This window comes from Phascolarctos cinereus, unplaced genomic scaffold, assembly GCF_003287225.1.
Source record: "Phascolarctos cinereus isolate Bilbo 61053 unplaced genomic scaffold, phaCin_HiC Scaffold_5;HRSCAF=322, whole genome shotgun sequence".
NCBI classification, from domain to species: domain Eukaryota; kingdom Metazoa; phylum Chordata; class Mammalia; order Diprotodontia; family Phascolarctidae; genus Phascolarctos; species Phascolarctos cinereus.
This window is the reverse complement of record NW_027555958.1, coordinates 124721860-124739168: the sequence shown is the minus strand read 5'-3', so window position 1 is coordinate 124739168 and position 17309 is coordinate 124721860. Positions and strand designations below refer to the sequence as shown.

The window sequence follows — 17309 nt, the reverse complement described above, 5'->3', positions numbered from 1 at the left end:
GTACCTACCTGGTGAAACACAGAGATCTCTTTGTTTTAGACAGTCTAGACTGTTAGTCATAAGGGGGGCAGTAGTATTTACACTGGAAATAGTGAGCGATATCATATTTTGTGGGAGCTGAATCTCTCTTTATGACCACGAGGAAGATATTTTGAAGGTTTGAGTGATATTTAATAATAGAGCCTCAGATGATGATTTAACATTGCCATCAGTAGCTTCTACTGAAGCTCTCGTGTCCATGGGATGCTGTACTAGGCACCAGGGGCCATATTAAAGTGATTCATTGTACCTAAAGTTGGGCTGATTAAACATCTGAATAAAAATTAGGAATATTAAAATGATTTTTCCCATTTTCATCTGTGCATTTGGTGTCTTTTAGATGCAGCTTAAAATTATCAAGGCAGCAGCCTTTGCAAAGTTCTGTAGAAAATTAGGGCTACTGAATTCTCAACCCTAAACCTGACATTGTCTGATTTTCTTGTACAGAGATTTGTTGCTTCAGTTTTTTTTCACATAGCTATGTTTTTCAGAAGATAATATTTTGATCAGAATAGTTATTTGGCCTATAAGATTTGACTTGTATTCCTAATGTGCTAGATGGTATAATCAAGATCTAAAAAGATCTCTGAAATCTGACTAGAAATCTGGGCTGAATTGAATTAGGTGAAAATTAATAGGGATAGATATATGTGAAGTCCTATATTGGTTCAGAAGTCAATTGCATGAGTGCTGGATCAGTAAGACGTAGCTACACAATGATGTGAAAAAGACACAGAATTTTAATAATAACAATAGATTGTGTTTATGTAGCTCTTTAAAGTTTGGAAAGTTCATTTTACAAATATTGTCTTATTTAATCTTTGCAAGTATTGTTATATTTTACAGGTGAGGAAAGTGAGAAAGACAAGGGAAAGGGAGGGGGAAGAGAATAAACATTTCTTAAAAAATTTATTTATTTTTAGTTTTCAACATTCACTTCCACAAGATTTTGAGTTCCAAATTTTCTCCCCATCTCACCTCTCCCCCATCCCAAGATGGCATGCATTCTGAATATCCCTTCCCCTAATCTGCCCTCCTTTCTATCTCTCCCTGCCTTCTCTTACCCCATTTCCCTTCTATTTTCCTGTAGGGCAGGATAGATTTCTATAACCCATTTCCTGTATTTCTTATTTCTCGGTTGCATGTGAAAACAATTTTTTAAACGCGTGTTTTTAAAACTTTGGGTTCCAAATTTTCTTCCTTCCTCCCTTCCCACCCATCCTCATTGAAAAGCCAAGCAATTCAATACAGGTTATTACGTGTGTAGTTATGCAAAATACTTCCATAGTAGTCATGTTGTGAAAAACTAACTGTATTTCCCTTAATCCCATCCTGCCCCCCCTCATTAAATAAATATTCTCTCTTTTGACCCTGTCCCTCCTCAGAAGTATTTGCTTCTGCTTACTCCCTTCCCCAATCTGCCCTCCCCTCTATCATCCCCCTGTTTTCTTGTTCCCTCCCCCCTCCATTTTCCTGTCAGGAAAGATAGATTTCTATACCCAATTTAGTGTGTATGTTATTCCCTCCTTAAGCCAAATCCTATGAGAATAAGATTCACTCATTCCCTCTCACCTTCCCTCCACTGTAAAAGCCTTGTCTTGTCTGTTTTGTGTGAGATAATTTACCCCAGAGAATAAGCATTTTTTTTAATTTTAGGCAGTTGGGGTTAAGTGACTTGCCCAAGATCACACAGCTAGTAAGTGTCAAGTGTTTGTTCTGAGGCTGAATTTGAACTCAGGTCCTCCTGACTCCAGGGCGGGTGCTCTATCCACTGTGCCACCTAGCTGCCCCAAGAGAATAAGCATTTTTATAGTCCTTCCTACTCGTGAGGCACTGTGCTAAATGCTTTTTGCAAACATTGTCTCATTTGATCCTCACAACAATCCTGAGAGATAGATACTATTGTTATCCACATTTTACAGTTGAGAAGACTGAGTACAACAGACGTTAAGTAACTTGTCCAGAGTCCCACAGATAGTAAATGTCTGAGGCCAGATTTAAACTTGTTTCCCTGACTTCAGGTTCAACACTGTACTACCTAGCTGCATTATATCATTTTAGTGAACAACAGTTTCAATGATTCAGCAGTGTAACTTGGCACAACAAAATCAATAATATGAATTGGAAGTTGAGAAAGAAGATGTAAGTTTAGCCTATATTAGGTATAAGGACTGAGACTGAATCTTTTATTTCATTGGCATAGGGAACTCTAAGACAGAGAAACTATATGCTTGTACTACTGTAGGTTGGTATGTTTTCTGTAAGTTACAGTTAGAAAGTTGCCTAGGACATATATAGTTTAAATAACTTCCTCAGGGTCTCATAGCTACCATGTATCAGAATAGCTTTAATTAATAGAGAAAAGTATTTTTCTAATACCTCATTGTGATGAGGGGGTGAGAGTCATCTCAAAACCTATGTCAGTGGAATGCAAAAACTAATAAGGTCTACCAAGCTAAAAAACCAAAACAAAACTGTAAGTTCTAGTCCCAATGATGTAAATTTTGGTCAGTTGTCCAAAGACCAGTCTGTCTAAATTAAGAAAGGCTAGTCACAGGGTGATATATATTTTTGTTTGTTTTGCTCACAGACATCCTCAAAGGTCATCTATTAAGCCAGAAAGGGATCACAAGATGCATTGTTAGTGTCTGCATCCCCATTCAGACAAAATCAGGGATCCTTGAAGTGTTGAAGAAATGCAGTGTCCAGAGAGAGGGAAGTTATTATTCCCATGTGCTTCACCTTGATTAGGCTATGTCCAGAGTATTGTGTCTGGGTCTGAGGGTTGTATTTTAGGAACGACATTAATAAGCTAGCATATGTCTGAAGGAGAATACCCAGGATGGTGAGGACTAGAAATCACTCCATATAAGGATTAGTTGAAGGAAGTAGGAATGTTTAATCTAAAGAAGAGAGGTATCAGGATGATAGTATAACTGTTCAAGTTTTTGAAAAGCTGCTATATATTTGAAAGATTAAACTTGTTTTGCTTGGCCTCAGAGAGCCAGAGTTTCCATCTAAGGAAAAAAAAAGTCTTGTAAGAGAGATGCCTGAAAGTAAAATTGACTTTGTCAGTGGGGAGAGTAACTCACTACTGATGAGTCTTTCAGGTGAATCTGAATGACCACTACAGTAACTGGGGAAGTCATAAAGGAGGTTTCTTCTCATTTAAGCAATCTTTAAGATCTCTGCCAAATCTAAGATACTATGATTCTTTAATTTTAGTTTCCCAATTGCTAACCTATATGCTGTCCAACTTGATTGTTCTAAAAACAAACAAACCTCGTTCGCTTTCAGATGTTCAGGAACTTTCATTCTAGAATAAATCAGAAAGCTAGAAAGAATCACTAATAAAGACAATTGACACTTAATAAAGACCAAAGGGCTTTAGAAAATTTCATAAACCCAATGTGAAGTGGCCTTAATTGATGAAGCATATATGCTAGAGAACTTGGGATTTCCCAAGTGGTTTTTACAGTAGTTTTCTGTTCTTATTTTTCTTTTGTCTGCTCATAGGAACAAGCTACAATGATATCTCTCTTTTTTTTCTTTAAATCTTATGACTTTTCTATTTGCAAATTGATTTAGAGCATTAAAGCTGACTTCTAATTTGCGATAAACAGAGGCAAATACTAGATGAATGTATGTGGGGAAAATATGTTTTTTTCATTTTTGCGGACATGCTGAATGGATTAAAATAGTAACTTTGTCCTTTAGATCGTGTTTTATTTTCCTTCCCTTAAAATTTTAGAAAAGATGATCAAACGTAACATCCTACCCTATGGAAGGCCCAGGGTGCTCCAGAAGAATAGTACTTATTGTCTTCTTTACCAACACCAGTTTGTAAATGCATACAGCCGTGACATCACAATGCCGCTCTGGAGTTCCTACACTGTTGGCAAAAATGCAAGTATATGTAACTGTGATGAAACCCTTGACATTTTAAATGCTCATTATTAGGCAAAATAGTAAGGAAGCATTTGTTCACGGTCAATCTTGGTTTATAACCAAAGACTTGTAATAGAGAGATTGGACTGAGACCCAAGAGACTTGGATTACAATCTCAGCACCTCTCTCCACAGCCTGTGTGATTTTGGGCCAATTGCATAACTTCTCAGGGACTTGGCTTCCATGTCTAGAAAATGAAGAAGGTAGGTTAGATTTCTAAATGTCTCTCTGAATTCTACCATTCTTTGAGAATAGACTTGGCTTTGCCTTTAACTGGTTCTATGACCTTGTGAAAGCAGTTTAACCTCAGTTTTCTCATCTCTCAAACTAGGCAGTTGGTTTAGATAACTTCCAAGGTTCTTTTTAGTTCTCACATTCTATAATTGCCTTTTTACTGATTGCTACCTATAGAATAAGTTCAGGGAAATGTGTTCATCTGCAAATGATCATCAAGAATTTGCCTGGATTATATAACCCTTTCACTCATTTATTCATTCAGCAATTAGTTATTAGTCTAATATTTGGCTGTCACTTCACCATGTATTCTACTCAGTTGTTAAATAAATCTGTTTCTACATCCTTAATATCTCTTGCATCTAGACCCTTCCCTTCACTTATTTTGCAGCCATCCTAGATAAAGCCCTCATCTTTTCTTGCCTAAATTATTAACCTACTAATATGTCTCCCTTTGTCCAGTCCCCTCTCCAGTTTGTCTTCCATGTTACTATCCAATTAATACTTTTAATTCATATATACTTCTGTGACTGTGACTGCCACTCCTCTGCAAATAAATCTTCAGAGAGCTGTTAATAAATTGACTAATAAAATATATCTCTGGACTTGACATTCAAGGCCCTTCACAATCTGTAACAACTTTCCATGTGCAACACTATGTCCTTTTTCACATATTCTATGTTACAGTTTAGATTGATGTTTTCCATTCTTACGCTCTCCTTTTCTGTGTTATACTTTTCCCTTCCATCATTAAATTAATTTTTAAACATTTATTAGTACCTACTGTATACCAGGTACTGTGCTAAATGCTGGGGATACAAAAAGAGGAAAAAAGTCTCTGTCCTCAAGGAGCTTAGAGTCTAATGGGGGAAACAACATGCAAACATGTTTGTGTGTGTGTGTATATATATATAATATATATATATATATACATATATATATATATATACATATATATATATGTAAAGATATATGTATGTATACACACACACACATACATACAAGATAAATAGGAAATAATTAACAGAGGGAATTAAGAGGGGTTGGGGAAGGCTTCTTGTAGAAGGTGGGATTTTAGTTGGGACTGAAAGGAAGCCAGGGAGTCAACAGTTAGAGGAAAGGAGGAAGAGCATTCCAGACATTGAGGATGGCCAGAGAGAATGCTCAGAGACAAGAGATGGAGTGTCTTGTTCATGGTATAGTCAGAAAGCCAGTGTCACTGTATTGAAGAATATGTTTTGGAGAATAAGGTATAAGAAGACTGGAATGGCAAGAGGGAACTAGGTTATGAAGGGCTTTGAATGTCAAACAGAGTAGAACATTTTTGTGTTTGTTCCTGGAGGCAATAGAAAGTTACTGGAGTATATTGTGTGTGTGTGTGTGTGTGTGTGTATGTGTGTGTTTCATGAATGGATCTACATTTTAGTGGCTGAAGGAAGTATTGAAGCGAGGGTGACATTTGAGGCACGCAGAGTCACCAAAAGCTGTTTCAATAATTCAGGTGTAAAGTGATGAGGGTCTGTACCAGGAGAGTAGCAGTATCAGAGGAGAGAAGGGGACATATTTGAGAGATGGAAATCAGGAGACCTTGGTATCAGCTTGGATATGCAGGTGAGAGATAGTAAACTAGGATAACTCTTAGGTTAGGGTTTAGGGGAAAGGTAGTGAGTTCTGTTTTGGACACATTGAATTTCACATGTCTACTAGACATCCACTTTGTGATGTCTGAAAGGCAATTGGAGATGTGAGACTGGAAGTCAAGAGTGATTGGGGCACAAAAAGTAGACTTGAGAAGCAACAGGACAGTAATTAAATTCATGGGGACTGATGAGATCACCAAGTGAAATAGTATACAAGAAGAAGAGAAGAGAGCCCAGGACAGAACCCTGAAGGACATATGGTTAGAGGATGTGATCTGGAGGAGTATCTAGCAAAGAAGATAGAAGGAAAAGTCTGAGAGGTAGGAAGAAAAAGAGCAGAGAGCAGTATCCTGAAGACGTAGAGAGAAGAGAAGAACATCAAGGCAGAAAGGTATCTGTTTCTCAAAATCTCTCTCCTCCAGTTGCCAACTCAGACCTATCATTTTGTCCATAAAGCCTTTCTGGACCCCTCCCTGGTAAAAATGCCTTTTCTCTCCTCAAATTCTCATAGTATTTTGTTTATATCTCTTCTTCAACCTTATCATATACTCCCCCAGCTCTAATTAGAATGTAAGCTCCTTGAGAATGGAGTCCTAATCACATTAATCATTGTGTGTTTAATAACTACCCAAATACCTGGCATGTAGTTCGTACTTCACATGTCTTCAATTGAAGGGGAAGCCAATGAGCAAAATTATCATAAAAATTTATTTCAGAAGCTTGAATAAAGATGTTAGCCAACATCATACTGTAGAAACTGTGAGTATTGCATGTCCAAACATAGAAATAAGGATATGTGGTAATGTGTACTCTGTAGAAAAATTCCTGTTAGAAATGAATGCATGATTCTTACTTATCTCTGTCATTGGGTGTGTAGACTACAGATTTCCTTTTAGTTCTTAGACTAAACCTGAAATACTTCGCAATTTTGGAGAATCTTGAATCTCCTTGCAGGATACATTTTGTGCTTCAATATGCTGTGAACATTTTCTCATCCCATCTTTTAGTGGGATAGGATAGATAAATATCTTACCTTTGCTAGTTTTTGTTTCTACTTGATTAGGCTCCTATACTGTAACCAAAGGAGTACAGCTTCATGGTAATCTATGTCCCTAAATTTTCCTAAACTTTCATTTGATGCATTTTGTTCCTGAAACTGGGGACATGTTTAATTTCTCCTTGTTTACTCCAAGGGAGTCAAACCATAAAGAAAAAAATGTGGATAAGTAGAGAATATAGTTTAATCTCTTAAAAAAACCAACATTTCTTCTTGTACTTTTACCCTTTCACCTCATAAACAATTATACCAATTTATGTCTTATGGAGGACCAGACCAAGAAGTCTTACTGTCTTGATTTTATATTTCTTTCATACAGTTTATTTAAAATGTATTTAGCATCTTCTATATGCAGGGCATTAAGCTACAAACTGCAGGAAATTCAGAGATTAAATAATATCACCCCTACTCTTCCTTGTTCCTGGGTTTGTTCATAGGATTTAGAACTGGAAAGGACTTTAACACTTATCTAGTCCAGGGTTCTTAACTTTTTTTTGTCATGGACCCCTTTGGTAGACTTGTGAAACCTATGGACCCCTTCTCAGAATGATATTTTTAAATGCAGAAAAAGGAATATGTAGGCTTATAAAGGAAATCAATTACATTGAAATACAGTTATCAGTTTTTAAAGGTTATGAACCTTTGATCTAGTCCAATCCTCCACTTTATAAATAAGGAAGCTGAGACTCAAGTACACAGAAATTGTGAACAGCAGAGTCAAAATTTGAACCCAGTATCTTCTGACTCCAAATAAATCCTCCCCTTTTTTTTCACTACCACACTGCTCCTTCTTATGGCTTGCTATTTTAATAACATTCACTTTTGTTACTTTCTCCTGACCAATATGGACCTAAATGAATATTTTATTTTGTTCATTAGGACAGCTTCTCTGCAGAAGACTTTTTAAACTGTTTCTACCAGGATCATCGAATACCTCCAAGTCCCATCCAGAAGTGTTCATTTTATAAAAATAACCCAAAGCTAAGTTATGGATTCCTCTCCCCTCCACGTAAGTGTAACTTAAATTTTTTTTAACTTCTTTTAGACCCACACTATGCTATGATGGTTGTTTGAGTCTGTTTGCTCAATGGTTGTTTGAATTGTGATTTTTGAAAATTTAATAAAGACTTGAACTCTGTAAAAATATTTTGATGTATAATAGCTACGACGATGCTAGTAGCGTAGATATGATTGTTTCCTCTGTTTTCTTGTATAAAGATTAGAAAAAAGCTCAGGTTAGATCCTATATCTACAGTGGAAAGGACCTGAGAGGTCATTTCATTCAACACCCTCATTCTACTGATGAGGAAATGGTGGCCTGTGGAACTTAAATTATTTTGCCATGGTCAATAGCATTCTAGTTGGGATTTAAACCCAAGTTCTCTGACTGTAGAGCCATTACTTTTTGTGTTGTACCATGATGGCTCCATAGATGGTGGAAAAAAAGCATAAGAGCTTTGAAATGTTTAAATTTTTTTTTGTGTGTGTGTGCTTAAAAGGTGATTATAAATGTCAGTAGCAGAAAGGTAAACTAGTATTCTTAAAGGGAAAGAGTCTTAGCATACTCTTTCCTTTACTTAATTTATTTTAACTTTTTTTGTCTGTGTTTTCTTTCACAATACAACTAACATGGAAATATGTTTTGCATGACTGCACATGCATAACCTATATCAAATTGCCTGCCTTCTCAATGAGGGAGGGAGGAAAAGAATGTGGAACTCAAAAATTTTTAAAAATAAATGTTAAAAATTGTTTTTACATGTAATTTGGGAAAAATAAAATATTAAATTATTAAAAAAGAAGGGGTCTTCAGTATATTGGTTTTCCATTGATAATATTATATCCTTCTGGCAGAGCATCTTTTAAGGAGTGCCAAATATAAAAATTGCTAGTCCTACTGGCTCTCATAGTTTGAGGCAACTCCCCACTACAGTCACTTGAGTAACTTGTCTTAGGTCATCACTTGGCAATTGCATTATAAAGTTTATTGTATTATATGTTACATATTATTATAAGATTTAAGGTTTAATATTGGAATTATATAGGACAACTTCATGTAAGCATCTCAAGGCCAACTTGCTGTTCTCGTTACTTTTTTTTTCTGGATAATCAGTGTTATTCCAAATCCAAGGTGTGAATATGTTTTCTCACTCAGGAATGGAGCTTAGTTTAGGGAAGGATGATTGTCAATATGATGAATTTATTTGGATGATACAACAAAGGAATAACTTTTACTAATAAATATTGATGAAACTTCCTAATTGGCACTTACTTTTAAAAGTTTCTGCTTTTTCTGCCAAAACAGCAATGAGTTAATAGGGAGACCTTAACAAATTCTCAAGTATGTAATTTTATTTTATCTTTTTGAAGGAATGTGACTAAACAAATCCTTAAACATTGAATTTTCCCAAGATTTCATACTATTCTGAGGAGACATTGTAGGTCTAGAATGATATTCAACTTAACCTCCCACCCCCAACCTCTAAGAAAGTGAACTTTCTAACATAATTAAAAAGAACTTTTTTAATAAAATGTTTGTATAATTTTTTCTTATTTTCAGAACTTACTAAAGGCACCAATAACAGACATCATGAAGCCTTGCTTACCAGTAACATAATACCAATGTACCAGAGTTTTCAAGGTAAAAATAACCTAGCATAAATTTTATTATTTGAATTCTTTTGCCATAGTGACAAGTATAAGTTATTTTATGTGCTCGATATGTTCCTGAAAAACTTTGTTTTGCACAACAATAGAACAAATTACAGAGGAAGTATTTGCTTCACAGATGTTTCACCATGGAGATAATAATGTTACCTTTAGGTCATGTTTTATGGTTCCAAATAACTACATGAATTCCCAGTCGACCCATCATCCTTATTTTACTGATGAGGAAATAGTCTAATTGAGGTTTTGACCAAGATACCTTGTAACTCTAATTTCTATGCTCAGTAGAGCACATATGCGAAGAAATACACAGTGACAATCACATACATGTGTATGTATGTATAGACATACACGCATGCAATATACTTAGATATAATACACACAGAGCAACATGTACATATGCTTTTTTATAGTTGTTTTCAGTCATGTCTGAATCTTTGACCCTTTTTTGAGGAGAGATTTCTTGGCAGAGATACTTGAATGGTTTGTCATTTCCTACTCTAGCTCATTTTACAGATGAGGAAAATGAGGCCAACAGGGTTAAGTGACTTGCCCAGAGTTGCTCAGCTAGTAGGTGTCTGAGGCCAGATATGAGCTCATGTCCCTGACTCCAGGCCCAGCTCTTTATCTACTGTGTCACCTAGATGCCCATTTGTATGATATATGTGTTATTTTAAAGATGTCACATTTGCTGTTTTAAATTTACTATTTAAATTTCTGCCACATGACATTATTTTAACTTGTTCTTCCCAAATAACTTTTTTTTTCCCTTCTTGGTTTAGTCATATGGAATTACTTCCACAATATCCTACTCCCAAGGTATGCCGGAGAAAGGAATGGAGTCAATGTAGTCAGTGGTCCTGTGTTTGACTCGGATTACAATGGACTGTATGATTCTCCAGAGATACGGAAACAGTAAGAACATCTTTCTTCTTCCATATCTACTTCATGCTTTCTTAAATCAGTAACAATAATAACTAACAAGTGATATTGCCAATATCTTTAATTACTTTCCAGAATGGTTGTACTCTTTCTTAGGTCTGCCAACCCTCTTTGTACCTGTTTTCCCATAGAACTTCCAACATTTATCATTTTACTTTTTTTGTCATCTTTGCCACTCTGATAGTTGTGTCATGGAATCTTAGAATTGCTTTAATTTATATTTCTCTAATGAGTAATGATTTGTAAACTTTTTAAAAATATGGCTACAGATAGTCTTTTTTTCTCCCCTTCAGAACTGTCTGTTCATATCCTTATACCTTTTATCTATTAGGAAATGACTGTTTTTCTTATAAATATTTTTCCTCCTTCAATTAATTGGGAATTGTGTTTTATGGTATAGATAACTAGCTATTGGATTCTGTCTTTTTTTTTTAATATCACAGTTCCATAGATTCAAGAAGGTATAATTTCAACTTTTATGCTCTTTCGATATTGACTGAACTTTATTGTTGCTCCAATTAAAAAAATAGAAAATTTAAAGGCAAACATCTTAGCGTGAACAAGTGGTTGAAAATAGAAAGTGCTCTAGAGGTTGAAGGCTTTCTAGCTGAGTCCTATAAGACTTAGGAGTAATACTTTTTTTTTGTTTTATTGATGGACTTTGTTTTTACATCACAAACATTTACAGATTATTCTCACTTAAATCTGGTCTCTTATAACAAAGTAAAACAGTTGAATAAAACTAAAAGTAATAGTGACTTAATCTGAAAGGGGGTGTGCAATATTCCACATATATAGCATTCTTCTGCCACCTATTTAAAAAATAATAGAAATTTATTTTCTCTCCTTTCTATTCCCTACCCATTGGGAAAAAAGGAAAATGAAAACAAATTTCTTGTAACAAATATGTATAGTCAAGCAAAACATATTCCCTCAATAGCTTTATACAGAAATAGCTATGCCTCATTTTGCATTCTAAATCCATTGACTTTCTTGTGGTGAGTGCATGTTTCATCACCAGTCCACTCGAATCATGAATGCTTTTTCTATCCATCATAATTTTTACAGCTTTTAAAGTTGTTTGTTTTTCCAATGCTGTTGTTATTTTATACATTGGTCTCCTGGTTCTGCTCCTTTTCTAAAAGTCATCAAAATTGTTGATTGTAATATTGATGTAATGGTATAAATTATTCTGCTTTTGCTGACTTCATTCTGCATTATATCAGTTTAAGTCTTTTCTATCTCTTTGAAATAATTTATTTCCTTATTTCTTAACATATACTACATATACTACAACTTATTCAACTATTGTTAAATTGTTATACATCCTCTTAGTTACCTTTTTTTTCTTTTGGTCAGCACAAAAAGAGGTAATAGAATATTTTTGTAGATATAGGACTTTTCCCTCTTTTTAAAAATCTCTTTTGGACATAGGCATGACTGTGTCTAGCTGGGTCAAAGGATGCCCATTATTTAGTAACTTTTTGTGTACAGTTTCACATTACTTTCCAGAATGGTTGTACCCTTTCACAGGTCTACTAACCTTTTTTCTACCTATTTTCCTACAGTTCCTACCAATATTTTTCATTTTACTTTATTTATCATCTTTGCTACTCTGATGGTTGTGAGATAGAATCTTAGAACTGCTTTACTTTAAGTTTCTCTTGTTATTAATGTTTAGGCTTGTTTTTTTTAAATGGCTAGAAAATGTCTTTTTTCCCACCCTTTAGAACTATTTGTTCATATCCTTATACTATTTATCAATTGGGGAATGGATATTTTTCTTTTTTAAAAAATTTAATTAAATTTTAATTTTTCCATTCAATAGTACTTTATTTTTTCTAATTACATGTAAAGATAGTTTTCAACATTCACTTTTATAAACTTTAATCATATTAAATGTATTTCCACATTAGTCACATTGTGAAAGAAGAATCAGAACAAAAGGAAAAAATCACAAGAAAGGAAAAAAAAGAGAGAAATAGTATGCTTCCATATACATTCAGACTCCATAGTTCTTTCCCTGGATGAGGATAGCATGTTCCATCTCTTGAGTCTTTTGGAATTGCCTTAGATCATTGCTTTGCTGAGAAGAGCTAAGTTTATGAAAGTTGGTCATACCACAATGTTGCTGTTACTGTGTACAATGTTCTCCTGGTTCTGCTCACTTCACTCAGCATCAGTTCATGTAAGCCCTTCCAGGCTTTTCTGAAATCTGTCTGCTCAACATTTCTCATAACACAATAATATTAATGGATATTTTTCTTATAAATTTGAATCAGTTACCTATATATCTTGGAAATGAGACCTTTTTCAGAGAAACTTGTTGCAGAGATTTTTTTTCCCTTTAATTTTCCCTTTAGTTTTGTTTATGCAAAACTTTTTAAAATTTAATTTAATTTTAATTTTTCAGTGGGATATGAGAAAAAAACTGAATGAAAGGATATTAATATATTTTTAAAGGAGAATAAAAATATTAAACTGGTAACTATTGATGTTGCTAAATACAGATGATAATATTGGATATTGATTTTTGTTACAGGGATCTCATTGCAAAGTCTGACTAAAATAGCAGACTTTTACTATGTATACAAAATGTTAAGGTTTTCCATAAAGGGGTAAGAAATAGCCAATTATTTGAATGTAAATCACAGGATATCCCAAAGGAAGGAGATGAGATATTTCTATAGATGAGATCAAGAAAAAGAAGACCCAAGCATAGTTTTCTTTTTAAGACCTTCCAATGGTATCAAAGGCTCTACAAGCACTAGAGTGGTGATAGTGTAAGTAGAGACAAAGTGATGGATGTAAAAAATGTTGCAGAGGTAGAAGCCATTTTGACTATAATATATACCCAAATTAACTACAAAGGACATATGAAGGAAGATACTGTCTGCATCCAGAGAAAGAACTGATAGAATGATTTTACATACATACATACATACATACATACATAAATATATACATACATACATACATATTTGTCAAGTAGCCATCTCTGGGGCTGAGGGAGGGAGGGAAAAGAAAAGTAAGGTTACATGATAATTCTATTATATTTAAGAAGAATAGCAACTTTTACAGAATTGATTTGCAGTTTCATGTGCACTCACCTTTTTTTCTATTCTATGTTATAGAAATGTTTGTTTTATTTCTTAAGTTCAGAATGAAAAAAGAATTAATAAGACATAGCAATTGACTGCATATAGAAAGTGATGCAGAAGTAAAGGTCAGAGATGCATCTGCAGTTTTGAGTGTGGGTGATAAATATGGTGGTGATGCCATTAATGGATAATTTTAGAAAACTTGAATCCAGGGAGTATATTGAACCAATGGATGAAAGCAACTCCTACAATTGCCGTGCCTCCTCCAGGAAAAAACAAACAAAACCCAAAAATACAAAACCAACCAACAACAAACAGCACATTGAGCAATGATATATCAAGAAGTTGGCTGTGGCTATATATATTAAGAAGCACAATTGCTACTCAGAAGTCAAAACTAAATGGGAAGAACATACTTGAAGCCATTAACAGGTATGCCATACCAGTGTTAATGAACACTTTTAGAATTTTTAAATGGCTTATAACAGATTGAAAAGTACCCTAAGAAATCTTATATAATATCAATCAAACATAGGGCCCATCATCCTAAAGCCATATGGGAAACTGAATATATTCATTCCAGAAAGGAAGACTTTCTTAAATCACATGACAAACCAGTCAGAAATTTAAAGAAATGCTTTTGGAATAAGCACAAATCACTTTACTGAACAATAGTGAAAGGCGCTTACAAGTATGCATCATTGAATTTGTTCAATTTAATTGAAAGTGGCTTTACTCTTTATGGAGACTATTAAAATTTGAAATCCAAGATTGTCATCAAAAAGCCCTTTGGCATTAATGCAGTCAACATCAATATGTAAACAGAGGAGTATTGAACAAATTCTGAGTCATGTGGATTTGTTTGTGGAAGTAAATGTAGCAATGTTATTGTGGCAATTCAAAACTGGCTTATTGCTACCAGAAACTACACAAGGAACTACCTTCATGAATCCGGATTTAGTGATTGATGTACCTTATTCAAGGAAACAGTGGAAACAGCCCAACACATCATTATAGCCCAACAATCACCAAACATTTAATCCCTATTCAATACTTAGCAATACATAATCTGATGGGTAGAATTACACATCAGAAGTCTTTCATGGACTGACAAACAACAAATCCATACAAAAAATAAAGACTTTAAAATATCTTTGAAGAACTCAGCTGATAAACTATTGGAACTGGATCAATTACCCCATACGGACCTATTGCCCACTACAGTCAAGGGTATAAACATTGATTCATAGAAATTTAAAAACAATATTCTTAATAGCTGTCACCATCACAAATACTCGTAATCTCTAAGCTACATGGAATAAAAAGCTTACAAAATACCAATACTTGACTAACTTGACTAAAGAGATCAAAATCATGTGGGAACAGGATGAGGAGTACTATTGGGCTTGTACCAAGAATGCTTTCAGTGAGGCACAGATTAACTTATATCCCAATGTTAATCAAGAGAAATTAATTTATCTGTGCAACAGTCTGTAGAACATCAAATATAAAAGAGTGATAGCAGAATAACATTTTGTCACAGCACTGTTTTTCTATCTGTACCCCATCAAAAAAAAATGAGGTTGAGATAATTATAGTATACACACACACACACACACACACACACACACACACACACGTGTATATATAATAAACATGTGTGTATAATATATGTATGTATGTATGTATGTATGTATGTATGTATGTAGGTATGTCCAATTTCCTAACAACGAGAGCTATCTAAAAGTAGAATGGGCTGTCTTGGAAGATAATGTGTTCTTCCTCATGTGGTTCAATCTGTTTGTTATTAATTCCAGAGATGGCAAGTATATGGGTGTTCATTAGGGAAAAAACTGAAGGAGGAATTCTTTCTGGCCCTCTCTCCTCCTGGAGCCCTACCTTTGTTGTTTTTGTTTTAAAAGCAGGGAATTATAACTCTGCTATAATAATAGAGCCCCAAATGCCACCACAATCTGATACTGGTACCTCAGCTGAAGATTATTTGGCAGGAGCATAGGTGTTCACCAAATTGAACCTCTAGGGTGTGTGTGTGTGTGTGTATGTGTGTGTGTGTGTGTGTGTGTGTGAGAGAGAGAGAGAGAGAGAGAGAGAGAGAGAGAGAGAGGCAGTGTGTCTGTATTGTATGACCTAGCCTTGATATAAAAGGCAATAAATAGGAAAATGGCCCTCTAAACCTTCCCATGTTTCTTTATTTCTTACAGCACAACAGCATTATATTACATTTACATACCACAAATTGTTCAGCCATTAACTAATTGATGGATACCTCTCCAGTTTCTAGTTTTTGTTACTACAAAAAGAGCTGACATATATCTATATCATCTATATCTTTTCCTCTTTCCTACAATTTGGGGTCTAGGGTTATTCATGGTAGTATTGTTGGGTTAAAGATTATACACGGTTTAGTAATTTTTTAGGTATTGTTCCAAATTGTTTTACATTACTGGACTAATTCACAGCTTTAACAGTGCATCAATGTGCTTGTTTTCCTATAGTCCTTCTGGCATTTGTCATTTTATGTTTTTGTCATATTTGCCAGTCTGATGGGTGTGAGGTGGTACCTCAGAGATGTTTTAATCTGCACTTCTCTAATTGTTAATGATTGGGAGCATTTTTTAATATGGCCATAGATAGCTTGGATTTCTTCCATTGAAAACTGCCTGTTCACATCCTTTGACTACTTATCAGTTGAGGAATGAGTCTTGTACATCTGTTCCTATATTTTGGAAATAAGACCTTTAGCAAAGAAATTCACTGCAAAGACTTTTTGTTCCCCACTTTCTATCTACTTACACTATCACCACTCTAGTGCTTGTAGAGCCTTTGATATCTTTGCAAGGTCTTAAAAAGAAAACTACACTTCAGGTCTTCTTTTTCTTGATCACATCTATAGAAATGTGCTCTCATAGCCTTCCTGTGATTTACATTCAAATATTTGGCTATTTCTTACCATACTGATTTATTTGTGCAAAAACTTTTAAATTTGTGTATTTTATACATCCTATTTCCTTATTCCCCCCTTTCTTTGCTCCCTCCTTCCTTTCTATATAGAAACATAGGGGCATAGAATGAAAATGTGCTTAGCACCAATGCTCTATGTTTGTTACAAACACCTTCCACCTCCTCTACCCTCTTCTTTCCCCTTCACCTAGATCTCAATCACTGGTCATTAGCCTTTGTCTCTTTTAAACCTCTCTTCACAATTCCTCTTCTGAATTTAGAGTTTGTTTTGCTTATGACTCATTCTTCCTTGAATCTGCTCTCGGTCTTATTCCCTTGTCTCCTTTTGTTTCCCTGTTGAGGTGTGTGTGTGTGTGTGTGTGTGTGTGTGTGTGTGTGTGTGTGTGTGTGTTTGTGTGTATGTATAGTTCGACCATTGTTTCACAGTTCAGATGAAAACAAAGTTCAAGTGATGCCTGTTCCCCTAACCTCTTCATTTATATGGTGAGAGAAATTATTATTTTTTTTATTATATTAGTAACCAGATTAGGATTGAGTTGATTAATTACCCAGAAACTCTGTCTTAAGCTTTTGTCCATCTCAATAAACTTACTACTTGTGCCCCTTCCCCTCTCATTATGTGAGAGAAGTATTCCCATTTTCCTTTGCTTTTATTTCTTAATATACTATTTCCTGCCTCTCCCCTCCCCCTTTGCTTTT

The 17309-nt window shown here is 34.7% G+C and overlaps 1 protein-coding gene across 1 annotated transcript in view; it reads left to right on the top strand.

The window, feature by feature from the left end:
• ENPP1 (ectonucleotide pyrophosphatase/phosphodiesterase 1) overlaps positions 1–17309 on the top strand; it is a 113733-nt gene that overhangs the window by 84290 nt on the left and 12134 nt on the right. The window contains exons 20-23 of the mRNA XM_020987073.2: positions 3791–3945; positions 7798–7927; positions 9479–9559; positions 10368–10500. Of these exons, the coding sequence (XP_020842732.1) occupies positions 3791–3945; positions 7798–7927; positions 9479–9559; positions 10368–10500 (499 nt within the window). The remainder of the gene's footprint in view (positions 1–3790; positions 3946–7797; positions 7928–9478; positions 9560–10367; positions 10501–17309) is intronic.